Source organism: Etheostoma cragini, chromosome 4, assembly GCF_013103735.1.
Source record: "Etheostoma cragini isolate CJK2018 chromosome 4, CSU_Ecrag_1.0, whole genome shotgun sequence".
Lineage (NCBI taxonomy): Eukaryota > Metazoa > Chordata > Actinopteri > Perciformes > Percidae > Etheostoma > Etheostoma cragini.
Genome location: NC_048410.1, coordinates 4,829,327 through 4,853,719, shown reverse-complemented (window position 1 = coordinate 4,853,719; position 24,393 = coordinate 4,829,327). Strand labels below are relative to the sequence as shown.

General features: G+C 41.6%; 1 protein-coding gene and 1 long non-coding RNA gene across 3 annotated transcripts in view; one reads left to right on the top strand and one right to left on the bottom strand.

The window, feature by feature from the left end:
* shq1 (SHQ1, H/ACA ribonucleoprotein assembly factor) overlaps positions 1–22,906 on the bottom strand; it is a 36,860-nt gene extending 13,954 nt beyond the window's left edge. The window contains exons 1-10 of one of the 2 annotated variants that reach the window (XM_034869542.1): positions 22,825–22,906; positions 21,843–22,005; positions 21,529–21,593; positions 16,735–16,863; positions 16,478–16,650; positions 15,561–15,673; positions 15,373–15,470; positions 9,739–9,896; positions 8,905–8,958; positions 3,263–3,386 (exon numbers count right to left, since the gene is read on the bottom strand). In XM_034869542.1, coding sequence (XP_034725433.1) covers positions 3,263–3,386; positions 8,905–8,958; positions 9,739–9,896; positions 15,373–15,470; positions 15,561–15,673; positions 16,478–16,650; positions 16,735–16,863; positions 21,529–21,593; positions 21,843–21,985 — 1,057 coding nt within the window. In that variant the 5' untranslated portion in view covers positions 21,986–22,005; positions 22,825–22,906. Of the gene's footprint in view, positions 1–3,262; positions 3,387–8,904; positions 8,959–9,738; positions 9,897–15,372; positions 15,471–15,560; positions 15,674–16,477; positions 16,651–16,734; positions 16,864–21,528; positions 21,594–21,842; positions 22,011–22,824 lie in introns of both variants that reach the window. The other variant, XM_034869543.1, reaches the window with a different exon arrangement.
* LOC117943431 lies at positions 1,663–12,135 on the top strand. Its single transcript, XR_004656352.1, has 3 exons — positions 1,663–1,673; positions 7,909–7,913; positions 12,055–12,135. It is a non-coding gene; the product is annotated as an uncharacterized LOC117943431 (long non-coding RNA).
* Positions 22,907–24,393: the final 1,487 nt, after the last annotated feature.

Below are 24,393 nucleotides of genomic sequence, written 5' to 3'. Positions count from 1 at the left end.
CTCCCTCCCGCAATTTGGATATCGCAGTAGTCCATATTGCGATTTTGATAAAATTGCAATTAGTTGTGCAGCCCTAATTCACATGTACAACAATAAATCCTTAGTGGCCGCCAAATGAGCAGGCTTGCATGTAGAGAGTAGTGGTGGGTGTAATGTGTTCAAAAAACAAAGCCTGCTCAGTCTTCTGGGCAAAAATGCAGGAATTCCAAAAACTGCACAAGTGAAAATGACAACTTCAACTGTTTTACCCCCATTCCATACCATATTTATTCAGTGCTTCAACATTAATGTTCATCCAGCTTGGAACATGTGTCATATTAAGAATATCATTTTAAATCATACATCGATTGAAAGGAAGTAAACCAGCTTAAAATGTGACGCATTTTCTTTTTGACTAAGTGCTGGGTGGTGGAATTCATGTCGACGTGAAGAGTGATTCATGTGGATTTCAAGAAGTAACTGATGAATATCTAAAGCAACTTTTTGCGGTTAGTTGAGAAGAAAAACGTGTCTGATGTAGCCACTGATTATGAATTCCATTAAAAGGCAGGAGAGACCCATCTTCATCCAGTGTCAGGTCTAAAGTACCAGGGCATTTTAACCATGACCACCGCCGAATCCAGATCAATGCAGTTCAATCGTCTAGCTCACTACATCTAACTTAAAATGAATGCACATGTTGCAGCATTATTGAATGCTACCTCAGCTTTCTTCAAATATAATTTCCAATTCATTCGGTCTTTTCCTTCTTTTCTCTGTCCCACATTTGCACACACAGTCCATGCATCTCATACCATCAGTGCCCTGAACCTAAAGTGTTCACAGCCCGCTATGGATGTATAATGTAAATGCTCTTCCTTAATTTTCCATAACTAGGTCAGAGAACATATTTGACCAAGAATTTGATTAAATTCCCAAACTTTCCCTGCCCTCTCAGAATTCCATGACCCGTGCAATGTGCCTGAATGAAAGTCGGCAGAGATGCGTGGTGGATGGATCTGTAACAGAGGGGCCACATCTAACATGTCTTGTCCTATCAGCGTGATAATGACAGCAGCATGACCCAGAGGTTCTCATCCACACTTCCCAACTCCAGGCAACTTTCACTCCTCTGTACTTGCTCAGTAGCTCTTTCGTTTTTAGCCACTTTGGCAAGTGTGGTGAGTATTCTCACGGAGCTCCTCCACCTGCGGGCTGTTCAAATATTTACCTCCGGATAACATTTCCTTGGAGGCCTTAACCTGTGCGCTGCCATTAATACGTTTGCTTTGCTAATACCTATGAATGTTTGCTTTCACTGCCACTTAAATGAAGTGCCTCAAATCTCGAGCATTCATTTCAACTTGCTTTATCCTGACAAATTAGTAAGTGTGTAAAGTAATACTGGGAGGACACACACCAATAGAGACGCCAGGGTGAATTCCTGTACAGTTGATTACGGAAAAGGCCTATTATTTGCAAATGATGGAAAAAAGGTTATTAATTTTGAGCGAAATAAAAACGTGCTTTTTTTTTCTTAATAGATAGACACAAATTAACAAAGCCTCTCATCGTTTGTCTGTTTTGGGAAAAAGAAGAGTAAGATTATGATGTTGTATGATTTTGAGGCCCGGGGGTGAACACGACAAATCTCGTTTTGGCAGAAATAATGTTTCTGAGGTAACAGAAAGAAGGTGAGGAGAAAGAGTGACTCCAACTGCTGTTTCCCGGGCACTCCTGATCAACTCATCTACCTACCTAATGAGGCGCGGAAATGCTAATCTGGAGTTTAAAAGACCTTTAATTTGATGTAATTTGCCAGCGTTAAAATCATCACAAGCTGGATAATCTTAGCCCTTACACATCCTGAGTGTGTTTACACTGCAGTTTCATCTGCCCGCCGGGGCTTTTGATTTGAAGATTACGCTGGGCTTTGAGATATCAGAGTCAACAGTCCGTACTCAGCTAATCCACATTTCCCTCCCAGAGGAGGTGGGAGTGGGGCCACTCTCTTAAGCCCCTTTCACACTTAAAAGTCTATCCCCTAAATGATTAGGAACACTTCCGGCATGGGGTCATGTGCAAGTGTGAGTAGGGATTGATATTCAGGGAAATCTGAATTGCCAATTTCCTACATTAAGACCTTGTAACATTTTGATGCCGTTGCTCATCTATGGCTTGGTAGCGTTGCATTTCCACCTCCTCCTTCTCCATAAATGACATGAAACCGAGGAGAGGGTTAATTTTTCCTGCTACATATTTCCCACCGTGGTCCGAAAGCACAGGGGAGACACTTTATTTATCCCACTATGTCTCTAGAGACGGTACTTGCACCAAAGCTAATCACTGTCACTCTCTTACGCACACACATCCTAAGTTTGTATTTTTATACATTTTATTTACCAGAACTTTTGTATATTTTGATGTTCCTCGGTTTTGTTGTGACAATAAAACAAATTGTCATATTATTTTACTGAGAACTCATAAATAACTACAAATAACTAATAACAAACAGGGAAATCAGGTTGTTTTGTTACAAGTTTCTGGATTTTTTTTTTCTATAAACTGTATATTGGCCGATCTATTGGAATATCTGATTTTTAAATAAGCAAATATTTGTATCGGCCTTAAAAATCCTTTATCAGTTGGGCTCTACTCAGCGCAACCATAAATCACGTTTAAGGGATCAATCCCTTAACCAATAACAAGACTCCTCTGATTCAAGTAGGTCACAAAAAACAACATTTTTCTCATATGAACTCAGGACAATGTCGGGAGAATCAGGTCCGGATTTTGTCTGAGGTTGACCTTTCACACATGTAGCACACAAGAGGAGATTGTCAGTGTCCGATGTGTTCTCATTTGCAGGAAATACTCCATTTGGTTAAGGTCATGATAGTAGATTACACCACGGTCACCTAGCCACTTATTTGGTTATAAAGAACCAAGTCTCTTGCCATTCTTTGAATTTGTCAGATGACTTTTTCGTTGGCCCTTGCCATCGGAAGTTCCTGAATTTTTGTTGATGTGTTTGTGTAAAAAAACAAAAACAATCTGCTGACCTGCTCTACTCTCACATGGGCTCAATCAAACATTACACAGACATTTCGTACTAGTAAGCTGGCAGGGTAAAGTCTGTTTAATGTCCATTGCCCCTGTTTCTGCGTTTGCGTTCTCACATTCAGCTACCCAGGTTAATGTCTAGATAGTTTCAGGGTTGCAGTGCATGTGTGAAAGGGGCGTACTTGTTGAACATCTGGTGTGGTGCTTCTTAGAGACTCACCTGACTGCAAAATCTTAGTTGTGTCACGAACAACGGCGGAGACCATGGAAAAGTGTCTGTAGAGTGGGTAGCACAAAACCCTCCGTCCAAATGACACCAGGACGTCTTGCAAGGAGCTGTACGTCTGCGAAACAAAGAAACTGAAACTCAGAAAGCTATCCAGCACAAAAACAGGCCGGGTTTTTATTCAATAAGTAAAGGAAATGGAGATGCGACGGAGATTTAAAGGTTTGATTCCACCTTATATACCAGCCTTGGAAGTTTTCATTCATTCTTTTCTTCAGACTGGCTCCTATCAGCGTGCATTGCAGTCGCGAGTGTGATAATTACTCCAAACAACTCCTTGTTTATTGAGCTGGCAAAATAGGGGCTCACAACTATTAAAACACCTCTGCAGTCCTGGCCAGTTAATTGTGGCTTCTCTTTAATCACTGCCATCAGTCTCCAAATTTCTCCGCACTAATGGACACACAGCCTGGAGACACAAACAGCGATTTTTTTAAATCTCATGTTTCTCTCTTTTTTTTCTTTGTGGCTTGTTAGGATGTGCTGTGAACTCACGAGTGTGTGTCATCTGGGATCATGCTCTCCCTTGGGCTTGTTTAGCAGGAGTGTAAATAAGGTCTTCTGCTGCAGAGAGGGGAGGAGGGGCTCACAGTCACACCAGCGCAGTCGGCTGAGGACAAGTAAACATGCAGCAGATGGAGGGAGGAGGGGGAGATGCGATGGGGAATGTGAATGTTAGGAAGAGTGGAGTGAGGAAGCAGAGCTGATTTCAGCTGTGACCCACAGTCAAAGACAGAGAGGAATCTATTGTAGAGCACAAGGTGAAGGGAAAGGAAGGGGAGGGGGGGAAGCAGGGAGCGGGGGATTGAATGAGATGGCTTGTCAATGGGAGCCGACAGCTCTGCCGACTGACAGACAGTAAAGGGCTGCCAGGCAAGGCAGAGACTGTTCTTCACCCCCACTGTGACCACAGCAGGAAAACTACAAAATCCCAACCCATGGTCAAGGTCTAGGCAACCAAATTCCTCCAAGCAACCTTATACGTTTTCTTTATAAAAACGATTTGTGCCTTGGGTGTTTTTATCACAAGTACTGACAGTGTGTGCAAGCCCAACACCTAATATAGACTCTGGGACACACTTACCACCAAGGTGTGATTTTCCTGCCTCTGCTGAAATATTGTTTATCCCCGGTGGAGACAAAATGGATGCCCCACAAAGTGATCCTCTATTACCCCAATAGCCTTGACAACATATCGATTATATACCTAAAATAGAAGTAGTCTATTTTAAACTAAGTAAAGCGCTGTAACGTGAACAGTCCAAAAGTGCCACAGAACGATAAAATCCAAGCGCCAGTTGCTGGCCGTATTGTATTTAGCCGCTACAGAGCTCCGGGAAGACTACCAGCGCCAGCTGTTCAGCCGCTGTTTGTGACTGAGATGGCTACAGGCACCAGGCGCCAGATGACGCTCCTTTCTGTGGCCATGGTAGTTGAGTTAAGCCAGAAAAAGTGAGTGTCATGTGGCTCTGACAGTTAAGTTGAGGTACCAAAACAACTACAGTTTATGGTAAAGATCTTGGTTTGGATAAAAACACTACTGTGGAACAAACAATCGTTTCCTGGCTGAAAGTATTTTGTTGATGCCGTAGTGAATTACGCTCCCCGGCTTGAAAGCGCTGTGTTGACACCATGTTATGCCATTTCATTTTGAGATTATTTTCCATTGAATATTAAAGTTGATAATTAAGTGTTTCCGCATGCCTGGTCAAGTGGCTCTATCTATGGTATTGAAAGGGGGATTACATTCTTGCATGTTTGGTTTTTTTGTTGTGCATGATCAGAATATATCTCCCAACCTCTCCTCTCTTCACAAATCGCACCCTGCTTACCACATCTGTAGTGTAGTGTGTAGTAGATTAACTATATCCAGCTCAACATTAATGAAGGATTGTCTTTTAAAATAGGCAGATGTATGCGTTCATTCACAACTGCCAAAAACACCAAACAACCCTCTTGAGCACCAACAGTAGAGGTATTGAGCACTATGCCTGGTCTACAGAACCAGAAGTGGAATATCCTTCATTAGCTGCTAATAAGTGTCAGTTGAGATTTGATTTATGGTTGTTTGTTCAGGCGTTATGGCCTAGCTGACATGTGCCTCCTTAAAAAATGTTAGCTTGGATGCCAGCCAAATTTAGCCCCACCCACAACATTTGAGGTTGGAAAGTTTGGTCTGAACTTGATCCATTGTGGAGCAACCCTGCTCAAACAAGACCTGTTTGGTCCAATCAAATTGTTTGGGTGGGCTTAAGATGATGATGGACAGATGACCAACAGTAACGGAATCAACCACGTCAACCAAGAGCACTTGGGTTGAATTTGTTTACAACAAAGATGGCTTCCGCTAGAGAATTGAGATGTGTAGATTCCTCCATCGTGTCTGTTAGAGAAGATATCGAAAGCACATTCTTTTCAAAATCCTCAACCGGCCCGTCTCAGCTCGACTCAAACCAGCTGATGGTGTCGCTGCGATTCAGCTGTTCAAGTCCTACAGGCCGGTTTTAGAAGAGACTCGACCTTTTTCAACGGACAATAGAGAAGTCAGCTGGTAAAGTCAGCTATAAAACTACATAAATAAAATGATCAATTATCCATTTTATTTCTACCTTACAAACCACACAAGCCATACGACCGCCCGAAAGAACGGTAACATTATATGGTGGAGAGAGACAGAGTGACTGAACAGAGCCCAGCGGCTTTAGAACAAAGCAGTGAATCAGAGAAATAAAACCAATTCCTCTCTAGAAATGCAACTATAGCAAGAATCTCACTATCATTAACGTATCCACATTCATATTACACAAAACAAACGATATACCCAGCTACAAACAAGTCTAAAAGTCAGACGTTAGGACAGAAGTGCATTGTGCAAAGACTGGTTACTATGGAGACAATCCACAGTCTCGGTTCTGTTAACAGTTGAGTTCTGTTGCTCTGATTGGTAGTAGGTCTATCCGATTGAGTGCAGAGGCATTTTCGGTTGAAACGCGCCCAATAATCACAGCCCAATGGAGCAATATCAGACTCACATTCTGACTAGAATCTGAGTATGATGACGTCAGGCTAAAAAATTGTAGCAAAACCATTTCTTCTGAACACCTTCTGCTTACCACAATCGTAGCTCTTTGTCAAAAAACATTAGCAGTCACTAAGTCAGTAATGAGAAAATTCAAACTAGTGAGCGGGATGTGATGCTAGTACAAGATCCATACAAGTAGAGGAATAATAGCCCATCATCGCTCTACATCACAAACTCACAGTAATAACAGCGGGATCATGTCCAGTCTCGTGAAGGTGGCCCCAACATGTGAAAGCCAATGCTAAACTAAAAATCAAAAGGGGTTTATTTGCCCCCAATGTGGTAGTCAGGGACTACTGCTTCCTAAGGCAATGCCCACATTACTGCAAATGCATGGTGTCCTCTACGATTTGACCTCATCACTGAGCCTCCTAGAGTGGTGAAATTTCAAACAACCTCATTGTTTTACAAGACTATACCTGTATATGTCCCCCAAAATGTTAAGAAGTTTTTGTTGCCAAAATGCATGTGATCAATCATTTTTTTACATCTTGATATTGTTCTCACAATACAGGGCCCTGTTCCAAGAACCCACTTTACTGAGTAATCTAGATACATATGCTGAGTGAAATGTGGACCCAGGACTGAGGTAGGTTATACACAGCAACATTATCCAGATTACTGAGTGAAGAGTCCCAAAAGTCAAAATGAATCTGTGTTCATGTTTACACTGAAGAATAAACTTGTGATTTTATCAATTTGATCAAAGATCAGTGGTTACCGGATCAAACCTCTATTTAAGCACATTTTATTTTGTTAAAACATAACTGTGGTGACGCCTAAATTGTGTGTTTGTGTTTGACTATACAGAAATACTAAAACAGGTGATAATGGAAACAAAGAAAAGGTGTAACCTTCTACAAAAATATCTGAAAAGCATCAGTGTTAATGGAACGAGTACATTTCTTTATTTTAATTAAAATGTCAGGAAATTCCATGTTTTAAAACTTTACATCATCAAAATTTCCATCCGTAAACTTGGTTCGACATCGACATGTAAATGTTGAAAAGTAAGAAACACTCTTAACATAATGTAATAGAATGATGGTTTTAGATTTGGGCCTTTTGCTGCCACCAGCATGATGTTCTTACATGGACAGACTCAAATACACAAAGTTACACGTCAGTGTTAACTGGAAATATTTAAGAAAGAATGACTAACTTGTTCTGACTATTCAGTTTGTTTCCTTTAATCAATAAATGCTATATCACAATAAAAACAGTTTATCTTTGAGCCATTGCTTAGAAATGTGCTTATTTGGCGTATGAGGCGGTAATCTTGGATTTTACGCTCTACCGAGTGTCACGTAAGACATAAAACAGCAAAAATAGATTCAGCATAATTAAATACCCCTAAAATAGACTATTTGCCAACTTTTACTGAAAAATGCCTCAAGATTTTATTTAGGGCCATTTCTGTGATTTCAACCTGGTGGCTGTCAAAGAGGTTCTTTGGCAGGCAGTTTGGAACATTTCCAAAAAAAACTCTCCTGCACAGTTGTAGTGTGCCATTAGTCAAGCTACGCCGTGCCAATGGTGGCACAGGTACCTGTGGTTGCTGACCCCTGATTGTCTAGTGGCAGGTTGTGACAATGCACACACACGCATGCTGTTAGCTTTAGAGAAAATACCAGCGATGGCGTTTCCTCTAATGTGTCTTCAGACCTTGATGAAACTGTCAACATATTTACACAGAGTGAAACCATGTGCTGCGTATGTGTGAAAGTCACATAGACACATCAATATTCACCTCAAGAGTGTGTCTGGTGGCCGGGTTAGTTCAGTAGGTATAGCAGGCGCACATACATTGAGGTTTATGCCTCGACACCGAAGGTCCAGGGTTTGAGTCCAACCTGAATGATTTCCTGCATGTCTCCCCCCCACCCCCCTTTCCATTAAAGGCAGAAATGCCCCCCCCCAAAAAAAATAAACAAAACAGAGACTTTATAACACATCATGTAATACATCCAACCTAACCATAAGTCAACACAAGTTTGTTGAATTGCTAATGGACAGCTGATGGGTCTCGCCCTAAGTTACCCACAGACAATTTAAAACGCAAAAGCACAAGAAAAATGCATACAAAGTCAAAAGCAGACAAATGAGAAGGGAGAAAACAGAAGCAGATCGACATAGTGCAGCATGAATTAAAACAATACTCCACTGAGTTAGCATAACACTGTTAGAAAAGTATAAAAATTGATGCAGCAGAACCAGAGATATCATCCACGTCAAAACCTGGCTCATACATGACGCACAGGGCTACTTGGCCGCCCACAGTCCAGGCAGGGGTTCAGATGTGTTATGCCAGTAGCAGCTAATGTAGCTTTGAGCTGCAAGTCTCAAGTAGAGATGTAAAGTGGACTACAGAGGCCTGGTAAGCAAACCTTTTTATAACTCCACACCGCCGTATTTCTTTATTGTCGAAACTTGTAGTTTCCGGCCCCAACCGACATGATGTGTGAAACCCTTCCTTGTGCAATAACTGACTCACCTCCAGCCAGCAGAGAGTCCCGCTGAGTTTTCTGATAGTCCACGCTGACTCTACCTGCAGGGAAAAAGGGGACCACTTATTACCACAAAAATGGCAGACAGGAAATACGTTTTTTTGTCATTCAACATGTTAGACACATAAATACATACACACACACATGTGTGTGTGTGTGTGTGTGTGTGTGTGTGTGTGTGTGTGTGTGTGTGTGTATATATATATATATACATACACACACATACATCTATTGTACATACACATACTGTACATACATACAGTATACACACATACATTTAGTATATATATATATATACACACACACACACACACACACACACACACACACACACACACAGTACATATACAGTAAATATACATAAACACATTCTGCGCAAACACACACACACACACACACACATCAATTAATTATGCTCAGACAGAATAAGCACATTTACAGTAAAGAGCAGGCTCCAAACTTACTCCGTGTTAGAATATTCCCTACAGAAATTAACATGTTACCATATGAAAGATTTTATTTTCCTAGCTGGGTTTAAGTTCAACATTGTGCTGCATTAAATATCACTAGTATTTCATTCACCCATGGTATGAACTGCCTTCAACAATGAAATCAGGGGCACTCACCTTGCCTTTCTGCAGCTACCTGTGACAAAAAAAGGCCTGGACTGAGCTCTTGTATCTGCTGGTAATCTCTTAAGGCTCTGAATGAAATGGAAGGGGGTCTAAAGGATTTGAGGATAGAGGGCTTTGTCACCCAAGGCTAAGTGCTGCTCAACAAGGGAGAGAAAGACACACACACACACACACACACACACTTACGTTGTGTTCTCCCTCTGTAGAGCGCACTTCGTAGGAATAAGCCAGCAGGATGTCCACAAGGCTGAGCCACACTTGGTTACGGGACGTCTTGTCCAGCAGGTAGGAACGGTTGGTGAATTTTCTCAGCTGCTCCTTCTCACAGTCGTTGAAGGAGACAGCTGCCCAAGAACAAGGAATTAAGAGTTAATTGTCTATTTCATGTCACCAAAAGTCTTTGACATATATTTGACAGGACTGAGACACTCAACTGCAGGGCTGGGTACCAAATCTGAATTGCCTCTAAAGAACTGAGTGTCAGAAAATGCCCCGTCACTGAATACCCGATTTCATTACCTAAAAAGTCTCAAGGAATCTCATCAGCCTGAGTAAGCCAATGATGTTTGGCTTGGATTGGTTTGATTGTCTAATGTTACACGACGTAGAGACATGCAGGAACAACTAGTAGGAACTGATTTGTGAATTCCAAGATTTGTGCCGCAATGTGTAATATTGTTATTTCTTTTTGTTTTATTAAATTGGTATCAAAGTCATGGTTTTGGTTTAGATTTTTTTTTTTAACAATACGCAGGTCTACTCAGCTGCCCCATGAACTGCAGAGGAATCCAGCAGTTAGTGTGAGAAGCAGTGTTGGTGGGGGTGGTCAGGAGGAGGAGATGTTGCATACATTGCTTTAGTTTGCACACATATGCTATTCGTGTGGATCTTATTCCATAAGACAGAGAGAGTGTTGGACTTTACAAACGCCACATACCAAACCATCACTCATTTGAGCATGCTCACACCACGGTGCACCAACATAAAAGGCTTAATGTTATCGTTGTGGCCCCGCTGTGATTTACACAGCTTAATTAAGTGGATTTAGTGTCCCATGTCTTTAACATGACGTTGACACTAAACTGGTTAAATGGGAAAATGCATAATGTTCTCTCCGTTTTTGGCCTTGAGTCCACAACAAGCCTGTGATTTCACATCTCAAAACCTCAACCCTACGTTTTAGGGTCAGCAGGGAAAACAGCACTTTTGGGAAACAATGGCATTGCTGGAATGCTCTACCCGGAGATTCTGGTATTTCCTGTGAATCAAAATCTGCAGGAAGCCTGGATTTTTAGCGTGTGGTCATGTCTATCTGGGAGTGCCTGTATGTTAACCAACTGAAGAGTCCCGTACGCAGTAAAACGGACTACACTACCATGCATGGGTCATGGATGTAGTCCGACCTTGAAATGCCATTATTATTGCGATTTAACAGGATACATTTTCACTCTTATGTGGCAGCTTACAGTCCAGCTGTGTGGCAAGAATCTGATGGCTCTCAGAAACAATGTAACACCTGTTCAAATTAGATTGTTTCTCATAAGTGTGGCATCCACATCTCGTAATAATGAAATCTATTCTAGTAATTATGATATTAAGTCTTTTATGAGATAAGATTTGCAGATTCTTTGAACACCTTCATTTCAAATTTCTTTAAAACATTTTGCCCTATTTTCTTCTAATATGTATTTCAATGTGGCTTGAAATATTTATCTTTTTAAATATTGTTCTGTTATATCTAACGTGTTCTGAATACAACCAGTTGAGCTTTTATATCAGTAAAAACAAAAACAATTTTTCAGCTCCTCAAACCACAGAGTCCACGCAACCAAACAGCTGCATGAAATGGGTTTTCCTTCTTGGCCTCTTACACAGTGTCAGGTTGTAAACACACCCCTACAACCACTTGGAACATAGCTACCTGAGAACACTAGCGTGGACTTTGGATCATTTTCACATGTTGTATGTGATTCCCAGTAACCCAGGAGCAAAAGAGGCGTGACACAACAGCACCTAGTGTGTGTAAGCCTATCCGCACCGTTAATCAACCCAAACTGACCCACAAATCACAAACTTTATACATTACAGTAGCACAACTGTCAGATGCGTGAAGGCCAGATGGAAGGGAAGGTTGACTATTGCACGTAATGTTTCTGTAAGTTATTAATGATGTAACTTTTTGACCCTCCTGTGGGTCGACTTGTGCATCACTACTGTGTGTAGTTCCACCATGCCTGCTGTTCCTTTCAGTCGGTTTGACTGCATTACGGCAGTTATGACTATCTCCACTGCCGGCTTTAAGCCACGACAACCAATCTGCCTTTGTAATTTTCAGACAGACAGCCAGGCCGATTAAATAGTGTGTTCCATTCACCTCAGAACTCGGAAGCCAAAGCTGGGGATGACGTCACGCCCAAGTTGAATGCGTTCCATTTAAACGTCAGATTTTCATTGTTTTCATTGGCTCTAACCAGGTTAGCCATTGTTGGACAGCGCTGTGAGTACGACTAATTTAGGGAGACATAAACAACACATAAGTGCTAATAACTGTATGTTACTAAAGCTTTCACAGCTGTTGATGCAAGGAGCACACATCAGGATACTCGGTGGTTGCCTGAGTTCCAAGCTTGGAAATCTGAGGTTGGGGTTTGTTTTCGACTTTGACACACCGGCAGAACAGAGTTTTCTACCACTGGCCTATTAACTGCTATTCTGGAGCAGTTGGGGGGAGGTGGCAAGTTTAGCCATAACGTAGCAGGAGTTGATGAGGAGCAGAAGGAAATATAGGCCGAATAGGCCTACATTAAATTAGTAAAGCCAATCCCATTTAGATGCTTTTGAATTACCATCACATGAAAATATGTCAAAACCTCTGCTTCCCTGCTCTCTGCAAATTCACTAGCTGTTTCCTTTTGAAAGAGACATCTGCCTAATAGGGATCTTTGGCAAGCCTAATGGGGCGACACAAACAGGCTTCAATCCCATTTAAGCTATCTGCGTCGTTCAGTATTGAAAGGCGCTCTGAATGTCTGCAGGAACATGCTGTAACTCAACAGTTTTCTCTTTCCAGCAGCTTACGAAACAGCTGAAAGCAATTCCTCTCTCTGCATGAGGAGAGTCCCTGATGTGCAAGATGCACTGCTGTGTATTGGCTGGCACACACACACACACGGCAATGGGAACATGGGAAGGAGATTCCTGCTGCATTACGTCAGGTTTCAGCTCCCTGCAGGCGCTACCTGAGTCCATCGTCAGTGCAGCTGCAGCGGGAGAGCACAGCCGAGCAGAACACGAACACACACGCACCCACATAGCGGTAACATGAATTACCAAAATCACAGACAAACACTTACTCAAACTAATGGCCAGGATGCACAGGCTATTGACAAATAGCAAAGATAAAAGATCTCGTATACAAGTGTTGACATAACGGAGTTTTTCTAAAAGTGTTTTTTGGATCACCCTTCACCTAGAAAAAAAAGAAAAAAAAAAAAAAAAAAAAGGCAATTAAAAACAATAACCAAACACAAAATCTAAATGGTGTCAAGAGAACCAACCCTCTTGCAAGTTGGACCCAGCAGCCTTGTTCTGCTGATATATTTTTCTATTAATTCGGCGGGCCAACCCACTGAGGGAAGGTTAGCAGACCTGATAAACTTACCCAAAACCACATCGATTCATCTCAGCTTTGAAGCCAATCAGTTCTAACGGACATAAGCACACAGCGTATGAGGGCTTCTGCTGATTGCAAATTCATTTCTGAAATGATTCCTCCAGTTGGAACGGCGGCCTGGCGCTGATCTGCTCTCTACAGGTCCAGATGGCCTGATGGCATGGAGTAAATATGCTTTGTTGAAATACTGCTGAGGGTTGGAAAACGCTTCCAGACTTTAACAAATGTAAGGGGTCAACATGTGACCGTGGATGGCAGATATGGTTAATTTTGTGCATACACAAACTGTGATCAATTTAGGTATCAAATCAAAGGGACATTAATGACACAGTCTGCTCAAACTGTAAACGTTCTGTAGTAGTACTATCTATCTAAACCAAAGATCAGATTTCTAAACCCAGCCATAACACAAGTGCAGCAGGTTAAGAGAGACTAAGCTGTCAGGACCATTTAGCCGGGACCAGTGTGTGAATACAGGCCTCCAGTGGACAGATGTGGCCTGTCAGTGTGCTGGCCCGGACACCAGAGAGCACAGAGGGGCCAGTTTCTACTTCATTAGCACTTGTGTCCACATCCATCTGGCAGGTGACACATATATATATCAGACTTAGTTGAAGTTGGGTGTGGTTGTGTGTGTGTGTGTGTGTGTGTGTGTGTGGGGGGGGGGGGGGGGGGGGGGGGGGGGGGGGGGGGGGGGGGGGATCCTCACATGGAGGACTCGTAGTTGCCATTTTAAATATATACGACAAGCAGTTAAAATCACGAGCATGCTTTCAAGATTTGATGGCAAGCCGCTTAAATCTCATGACCAACGCCATTCTTCACACTCAGCGGAGGCTAATGCTATTCGACCCGTCAATCAAGCCATTAAGTTTAATTTGGCCCATTTATCTATGCCTGGGCTTCCAACTGAGGCACTCTGTCTTAGAATGCAGAATGAGGCGGGGGAGCCGGCGGTGTTACTGGGAGCCGTAATGTTCTACGCTGGGCTAAAATCATGCTGCGGCAAATGGACTTTGCATTGCTTGACTGATGGCTGCTCATCAGCGAGCGGGCCCCGCACGCTGATGGAAAACACAACCAGCAGCACTCCCTCCTGCGATAATGCTATCTGTTTAATCTAAATCCTCTCTCAAGAGTACGACACCCATGCACTTCACGTAAGCTGTGGCTATGAGCAGTGGAAGTGCTGGAATTAGCAGGCTGTTAGAGGAGCCGGATGGCAGAATTAAATAAGTCTCTTGCAGTGCCGAGGCTTCACGAGCTATCGCTCCCATGCAAGAGGCTGAGCGGAGGAATGAACCTTGGAGGCTCCAGCCAGCAAGCGTCACGTCTCCATCTAAGTAAATGAGCCATTGATTTGAAATGGGTGGGAACTAATTGCAAAAATAAAACCTCAATTTAATAAATAAATAGATAAAAGATATTGAAAAGGCAAGAAGGCAGATAACGTTTGAGTTCCAACTCAGCAGTTGTTCTTGTTTAAATTGATCAACATGCAACAGAGAGATGTAGTGATTAGGGAAGGTCCAAGATCAATCTCTCATAATGGAAAGTGTCTTTCCTGTTTAAGAGCCCTGAGGCACTTTGCAGGGAGTGCAGCTCTGTTGCTCTCTAGCTGACCTTACTCTAGACAGGGGAAGTCAAAAGACTCGTGTGTCCTTTGGGGATTAATATATTGTCAGAGAACAATGTCAGTGCCTTGCAGGCATAAATCCCAGCCAACAGAGTCCCGTTTGGAACTCTGCATATACACCATTTCAAGTAACATTATACTACTAGTGGAAGTTCTGGAATGGTACTACTGGGGATAGTAAGAATGATGCAGTAAGAAGTGCAGTTTAATTTGGTAAAATAATGTGATCAAACAATTTATGATTGCCCTCTCAATTTTTGCAACTTCATGCCACCTTCTGGTAGCCTTCAGTCACTACTTTGTTGGTTACTTTTAATTTCCTATAATTCAAATAATTCAGCTTTATTTATCCATTTGTTGTGTGCATTTTTGATCTAGTTTCAAGTTTGTTTGTTCATCACTGGATAAAAAAAGTGCAAATTCATGTAGCTGTTTTAGATTGATCCTAGCAACATTTTTTAGATTACAAGATCTATACAAATAAGATTATGACGGAATAACTTGGACTGACCAGCTTCTCCCTCCTGCTCTGTAGCGGGACTCAGTTTGGCCCACCACGGCTTGAACTTCAGCAGCCCCTTTATCTCCTCATCCTCAAACAGATCAGCCCTGAAATGACATATGTTAGCAGACAGCACGGGGATGGAAAAAAAGGCCATGTTTTACGGTGTCAGAGGTTTTAATCTTTGATAAACTCACAGGTAATGGTCAGGTGAAAAAGCAGATGCCTCTGCGTCCAGCCGTGCCCGCCTCCTCTCTGCCGCTGGCTTTCCTTCTGGGTTCTTGATATCAGTCACATCACTCAGTTCCTCCTGTGGGGACAGTCCAGACATAGAAAATCTGACAATGTAATTTAAACTTCACTTTTATGATTATATTAAGCATTGTTTAATCAGAAAAGATGCAAGGAGTTCACCAATGAGGAAATAATTAGGGCTGGGTACCGAATTCAATACTTTTTAGGCACCAACCAAATGCCTCGTCATGCAATTCAAAATTTCTATACTAAAGAGTAAATCTAATCCGCATCAGTGAGCCAATAGTTTAAATCCACGCCGTTACACTTCTGGAATGGCTCCAGTGCAGAAATTCCGTCAGATGTCAGTTTTTCCGGCCGGATGTGCGTTACCTTGTGTTTTCTTTTTTTTTCACCCTGGGGAATTTATGAGGACTATGGTTAACTGCTCCAAACTTTTAAAGTGCCTAGCGCCGCCCAAGACAATTGTGATTGGTTTAAAGAAATGCCAATAAACCAGAGCACCTTTTTCTCCCATCCCGGAATGCCATGCGGGCTAGCCAGATCCTCCTTTGCAGCGCTGTGGAGGAAGGTCTGACAAAGCGAGACTACTGAGCCAATAAGCATTAAGCATGCTTCTACTAAAGATCTCATAATGAGGGTGCTTGGCTGTCTAACTAAGTTAAACACAGATAAAAATAAATAAACAGGTTTGTGCTGTAATGGGTAATGGTATCATTTCTTTTCGTTGAAATGTTTTTATATAAAACTGGTTCAGGAACCAGTATCAAAGTCATTCGCTGTATTGGTATTTGTACTGGTAATAAACAATATTTGAAAGATACCCAGTCCTAGAAATGATTGGTATCTGTAGCCTCACCTGTAATCTTGCAAACACTCCGGACCGCTGATTGCCAAAGCCATATTTCGGCAGGGCTCTCAGCTCCTCCTCAGAGCTCTCCTTGTACACCTCCTGCTCAACCTGCCAGTCAAACTCTTCATCATCTTCATCTTCATCATCATCATCATCATCCCCCGCAGCTTCACTGCATCCTTTTGAAATGTTATAAATTTATAGCTGGTTCCAGCTTAATTCCCTTATTACTTTAATTAAAGTGGTGCATAGGTTTGGCTAACCTGTACTTAAGTCCTCTATCAGTGGTTTTGCTGAACGGGAGCCTTTTGGGGCGAGGAGACTCGTCAGCATCTGAAGTCCCTCAAAGTGCTCTCCAGCTGTTTCCTTAGGAACCCAAAGAGTGGCGAGACCTGCAGCAAGGGAAGGGTTTTTATTTTAACCCTTCAGGGCTCCTTTTTAATAACATCCCTACACATGTTTTGCAACAACTAATCAATTAAATAACAGCCCATACCAACCATATCAACCAGTTATTATAAAGAGGACTCATTGAACCTTTGTCATTTCTCAAATTTACTGTAGCAATGATTGGGTAATCACAGCGTCTTAATTATATCAGGAACTAAGTATTATTTTGGTGACTAGTGACTTTTCTAAATAAGTTTCAAAATAATATTCACTGAGTAGTTTCAGTTTTGACATTTTATACAAGGCTATCAATTAAAAGAAAAAAAAATCTGAAGATAAGTATATTTACGATTTTTCCCAAAAAATCACGTATAAATTGCCATTTAGATGTATACCAAGTTGGGAAGAAATGACTAAATGCTCTTATATAAAATGACATGCGATATGTCAGAATTAACAATGGAGTAACAATAGGAAGACAATACTCACAGGCTACTCATTTTAATCCGAAAGAATTGTCATTAATTACTTAATGCACAGTTGTAGATTTTAATTTGAAAGTGTCTAACAAACAATAGCCAATCAATCCGCCCAACTGTGCATGCAACACTTCAAAATTAAGTAGTTTCTTTACAAACCGCTATTAAAACTAAAGAGGCACTAGATGAATTAGATTGATTTGGCCCCACCACAGAGAAAATCTGATGGTCGCCTAAAGACCTCATCAAATTTCAATGCACCCAAGTGTTAAAGCTTAGATGTGCTTTAGGATGGGAGCTGACTAATTGCTTGAGTTGCAGGCATTTCAGAATAAAAAGCCTGAAAGAGGGATCTTAATGATTGCTCATTAGAAGTCTAAACAAGGACACTCATTAGCAGAGCTTTATTAGCAGATGTCACAGGCTTATTTAGACACAGCGAGTTAACTGGGGCCCTGCTGACAGACGGGCAATGAGGTGTCAGAGTCCATAAGACAGATGTCCCCATAAAGACAACTTCATTAGAATCGATTATGTGCAACAGAAATCAAAGCGACATCACATTGACAGACAGTGTTGTATAGACACTAGCGACCGTCACTCCAGTAGTCATTATAACATTTCATTTGCTCGTTATATATTTAAAGAACATCCTACATGAGCTCCCCATCACGGTCACGGTGAAAACACATATCACAGGCAGCCGGCAGGCTTTAGTCATTATGACATTACAGATGGCGCCAGCGGCCCTTCAAATGGGATGAAATAACATGATTGGCGGGTTAATTTACCCTTGCTGATTGACTGAAGTACTAACTAAAGACATCCCAGGGATAAATCACTGTGTGCAACTAGAACCATGTTTTGGTCAGTGCATTGTAAGCGTCAAGACTGGTCAACGATATCATGCACATTTCTGCAAATTAATTTAATAAGGACCAAGATGCCTACAGTTTCCTATTATAAAAATGGACTGTATTTATATAACACCGTTCTAATCTTAACAAATAATCCTGTACATAGTACAGCAACCATCCACACACATTCACACACTGTAGCCAAGGCTGCCATAGCACCAAGCCTTGCCCAAGGACACTTCCACATTGGACTGCAGGTCCAGGGATCGAACTGCCAACCTCCTAATTGGCAGGAAACCGCTACCATTGAGAAGAGAATTTGGATCTGTTCTTGGTCAGAAGGCGTGGGCAGAAACGACGTCTAGATGGCAGTAATTTAAAGTGAGATGCCGGAGGGTGTGTGTAGGCACATCCAATGTTATTGGCCTTTCTCACCAGTCTCTTTGTAAATGTCTTCAATGCTCTGAAGTAGGGCCGGGCGATATAGAGAAAATCAAATATCACAAATTCCTCGATGTCAATATTGCAGAGACATTGTATGGCTGACTATTGGTTCTTTAACAAAACGTTAGTTAAACAATGATATTTTATATAAAGATTCTCCAGAAATTATTTAATGGGTAACTGTAAATTATAGAACAGTTAGAACAGTCCAATAAGTTCAGAAAATTACACTTTACTGTAATGCAGCCTGTAAATCCAGGTAAAGACAACACTCTCCATATCACAATGTGTCCAGAATTTAAAACGATATCAAGTCTCATATCGCGATATCAATACAACATCAATATATTAGCCAGCCCTACTCCAAAGTGTTATCCAAAGTAACTTACTGGCACTCAATAATAAATAACCATTTTGGTAAATGTTTATCTATGTATTTACATTTTGTTTTACAAAGATAGGAAAGTTTTTGAATCAAGCCTGATGTTGCCTCACACATAAAACAATGATCCCAGTTACTTTCCCACAGTGATGTTAATAGCTTATTAATAAAACACTGGAATCCGATCGATCCTCGGTTTCGCCTCATACCCAAAACCCAGGCATTGGTACTGAAAAAGCGGGGCTGGTGCATCCCTGCATCCCTACTGCAGACCACATTCACTCGCATCCCTCCAAGTATCTCCCTAAGGGAAAGTGGTGTTGTAACAGTTTGTGCTTTACCTATTCCAACAAGCATGATGGTGGCTCTCCCTCAAGAATTCACTTCATCAAAATGTGATATCATTGTTAACTGAAAGAGAATCGTTACAGATTTTTTTTCCAAAGTGATGGAAGACAAAAAACACTATTCAAGCCAAACCAATTTGAAGCCACCTGGGGGGGCCTAGTGGTTAAGGTGCATCCCATATAACCCCAACTTCAGGGTCAATCCCGGCCAGGAAACTTTGTTGCAAGTCACACGCAGGTCTTACTTTCTCCTTATATCTCCCGTCTGTATCTTCACTGTGAAACTATCCATTAAAAAGGTTAAACTGTTTTTTAAAACCCCCGCTCTGCATACAGATGATGGAATGCAACACAGCTCAATATGTTCAGATAACATTTGCACAACCGTTTTTCCTCGTTGAAAGGAAAGGTCAGCACATTCTGACAAACACCGGGGGGAAAAACAACAGTTGTTAGGACTTAGAAACGTATCCTGAAAAATCCTGCCATGACTTGGTTTGTAGAGTTGAAAAAAAAAAATAAAACACATAAAATGAATGGAAGCTATCAGATCCTACATTAGAACTTCTAGGTTTTTATTCCTTCACTTGCCTCCCAGTGCTTTTCTGAATCAATGCTCAGAGTGCTGAGATTCAGATTGACAGACAGCCAATCAGATGAGGGCTCCAGGATAACTATTTTTACTAGGAGCATTATAGCCCCTAACTAAAATATGTAGGGGCACAGGCGGACAATTTAAGGGTTAGTAAAAGTAAAAGAAATATGTAGCCTAAATTGTAACGAGTTCAATGTAATGCTGATATTGCGGGAGAGTGTTGCCCCTTAGGCGGTCATAAGGAGCAAGGCTACAGTCCCTTTCTCTGCTTTGCCCGCCCAGCGAATTTGGCCCAACCATGACAGTGAGAAATCACGGCATTCAAACAAGCAAAGTTGAAAGCCAAGTTGGTCAAGGCCACACCCCCAGCCTCCACCTTCCCCCCCATTTCCTCCTCAAAAATGACAGGCTCAGAAATGGCACATACTAAGGGAAGCTCATTGTGAGACTGGCTCTGGTGGCTGTAATTCTGCACCAAGGCTACATTTTGGGAAAGTGACTTAAGATATGGTATAAGGGGACCAATTAGGCCTATTTAAAAGCATCCAAAGATCACCATGTCATGGGACCTTTAAAGTATTAAAAGTCAAAGTGTTCATTATTTGACAGAATGGTTCGTGTCATTGTGATCTGGAATATTACTGAGGCATTATTGGGTATAGTGTTTCAATATTGTAATGAGTGGAGGTGTGGCACGTACTGGTAGGCTACTGTAGGTTATTTTGATCTTCTGGTATGGTGGCTGGGTCAAAAACAGGACTTTCACACAGAAGAGCGGGGTTTGTGTCTCGCGTATGTCGTTAACCGGCCCGTTAGTGTCATGGTACCGTAAGCCCTTCAGTCCCTGGAAGCATGGTGGCCTCACAGGAAGAAGGTTTTATGTTTGAATCTAGATCTTTCCGGGCCTTTCTGTGTGGAGTTTGTATATTCTCCTCATGTTTGCGTGGGTTTCCTCTGGGTGCTCCGATTTCTCCCCACCATCAAAAAACATGTACTAGGTTCTCAAGGCACAAGCTCAGGTCTGGTATTGGTCGCCGGGAGTTGTAATTGGCTGCCAGCTGCTCCCTTGAGGGATGGATTAAATGCAGAGAATGAATTTTGCTACACACATGTGTACAAAGTACCTTCACCTTTTGCCCACCCACAACCTTTCCCTAAACCTAACCGCGTCACAGCAAAGGCACCATATTTTACAGGATGGGAGTGAGAATGTGTTGCAACAACCACAGAATGGACATTATTTCCTCTGTCTTACTTTTTCAGCGCTATGTACAGCTGTTTAGGAAAGTCATAAAGTCGTAATTACACGACTCTGCAGAGCAGTCTGCTGTGCCCTCTGCTGCACAATACAGAGGGAGAGAGGTATAATTTTTTTTCTTCTTTTCTTTCTTACAATACTGTTACTGACAAGAGCTCATTAAGATTTATATTTCATTTTTAAAAATAGTACAGATAAGGGAGAAGTTAGTGGAAGATAAGGAACTTTTTTTTCAAATTGCGTACTAAATCAAAATTGCCTTATTGGTCTAAAAAAAATGATCACAATTTAAAAATGGGACCTACCTTTATCAATGTCAAATTTTGCCTTTTCTCTCCCATCCTCCACTATTCTTCCAGGAAGAGATAATCTGAAAACAACACATAGACACAGAAAGTTACAGTCATTAATAGAGAAACAAACACCCTATTAGCTAGATCCTGTGAATTTTCTATTGACCAATATAATGGGCAAAAGATAAATGACAGCAAATCCAAGTCTAAGATAGATGGTGGTTAACTAAGTCTGTGAATTAACTGCTTTCATCACCCCCACTTTCACCCAAGCGAGGTTAAAAAATATACACCTTGCATCGGTTTAAGTGTATTGGTTAACTCACCTAAGAAAGTAGGGCTTGGCATAGAACTTGAAATCTGACCCATCAATGTAGAGGTCAAATTCGGATGTTCTGGTGTAGGGCACACGGATGCTGAGGATCAGGTACTCTGCATCTTGGCTCAGGTCGAACGCCGGCGTTATCATTGTGAATGCTGGTTGTAATAAAGACCTGTAGCATCAACGACAGGAGGAATCTCATACTTCAGTTCCAATGTATAGGATTGCATTCCATAGCAGTCCGCCAGGCTGTTGTGACTGAATAACGGCCCGGCTGACTATAGCGTGCCACCTTGTGGTTGACTCTATTAAATGTTGCTCGTTGATCACGTCCCCACATGCTGCAGCGCACATGTGCCACACTGAGAGTTAACTGTAAACATGGCTTGTGTAAAACACAACGACTCGTTTCCGACTACAGTAAGCAACAAAATGTGTATTTACTTTGACTTTATGTTAGCTTGTAATCCCTTCCTTCCGTCTTCTCTTGTTAAATCAGCTTCATACCAAACTGCATTCGAAAAATCTAGACTTTTGAAAAGTTCTTCTTTATTGAGGAATTTGTATATCTATCAAAACATTGCTTAATGCGTTTACTTTAACGTTAAAGTTGGGGAGTTTGTATTGGCCTAACGTTATAGGGATTCCTAATTAAACATTGCACTCTAACAATGAAAAGGCATAACGTGTTGATATGAATTGACCATATCTATAAATGAGCTTTATGTCACACAGACTTCGCTGTTTTTTGAATAAAGTCTCGTTGTTTGGCTAACATTACGAGCTAGCTCGCCTGTAAACTAAGCTAACAGACGATTGGTCTCCTCGTGTTTCGGCTACCATAGCATAGCAACAGTGCAAACTGATAGATTACGCGACCACAACCATACAATACTTTAATTTCAATGCTTGCGGTGGGAATGGACTGTTTATACCACTTCAGCGACAGTCACTGCAGCATACTTAAGATACGGCTTACAAGAATACACACTCACCAGAAACAGTTACCCCAACAAGCTTCACTGGCAGCTCTTAGATGGAGCTCCCATGTTTTACCGTAGTACACTGTGTAAACAGGCAGTAAAAGATGTTCTGACCGAAAAAATAATATAATATTTTTTTTTTTCACAAGACAGATCCGAAACTACGGAAGAGGATGAGGGCCACTGGTGAAAAATGTATGTGAGATTTGACTTTAGTTTCAGAATTCTGACTTTTTTTCTCAGAATTCTGACTTTAATCTCAGAATTCTGTTTCTGATGCTACACTAAGATACTGTGATGTACTTCTTTTGTACGGAAGAAGATTAGGGCCACTGGTGAAAAAATATTTGAGTTCTGACTTTATTCTCAGAATTCTGACTTTTTTTAATTCTGAGATTAAAGTCAAAATTCTGACTTTAATCTTGAGAATTCTGACTTTATTCTCATAGTTCTGAAACGCACACGTTTCTCCCCAAGCTCCTTGAGGAGGTGACAGGTGAACAAAGCTAAAATGCTAAAAATGCTAAAAAATAGTTAGGTTTTCTTTCACGAGTTAAATCATGATTATAAAATACTGAAAAAGAAAACAAACAAGTAAACGAAACGCATTAAACTTGCATAAACAAAAGTTATTTATTGGCAATGGTAGTGGAATGTAACTGTGTTTACTGTAGATTATTATACCTACCAGTACGTGCCACACCTCCAGTCATAACAACATTGAAACGCTAGACCCAATAATGCCTCAGTCATATTCCAGATCACACAGACATGGGCCATTCTGTTGCATAATGAGCACTTTGACATTTAACACTTTAAAAGTCCCATGACATGGTACTCCTTGGATGCTTTTATGTAGGCCTTATTGGTCCCCTAATACCATATCTGAAGTCTCTTTCCCCAAATTTCGCCTAGTTGCAGAATTACAGCCACTAGAGCCAGTCCCACAGTGAGCTTTCCTTAGTATGTGCAATTTCTGAGTCGGCAGCTTTTGAGGAGGAAAGGGGGGGGGGGGGGCAAGGTGGAGGCTGGGGGTGTGGCCTTGACCAACTTGGCCTTTCACTTTGCTTGATTGAAAGCCATGATGTCTCTCTCTCTCATGGGTGGGCCAATTTCTCTGGGCGGGCATAGCAGAAAAAGGGGAGGTAACCTTGTTCCTTATGACCTCATAAGGGGCAAGATTCCAGATTGGGCCGTCTGAGCTTTCATTTTCTTTATGGCAGATCAGGATACCCAGGGCTCGGTTTACACCTGTCACCATTCCTAGCCACTAGGGGACCATAGGCAGGCTAGGGGAACTCATATTAATGTTAAAAAAACTCATAAAGTGACATTTTCATCCCCTGGGACCTTTAAGCACAATTCTGCAATACTTTTACTTTAGTGGGATTTTTGAATGCATGTAATACATGGAACAGACCTACCATACACAGGCCTGGGATTCCAATGTGTCAGGGGTGTGAAGTTACTGTAAAGATCTATAATCACAAACTGCAAGGGCGACACTTTATTTTGAAAACTTAAGAAATAAACATTCCCTCTGAAAAGTCAAGAAATGTGGGGTCATTATGA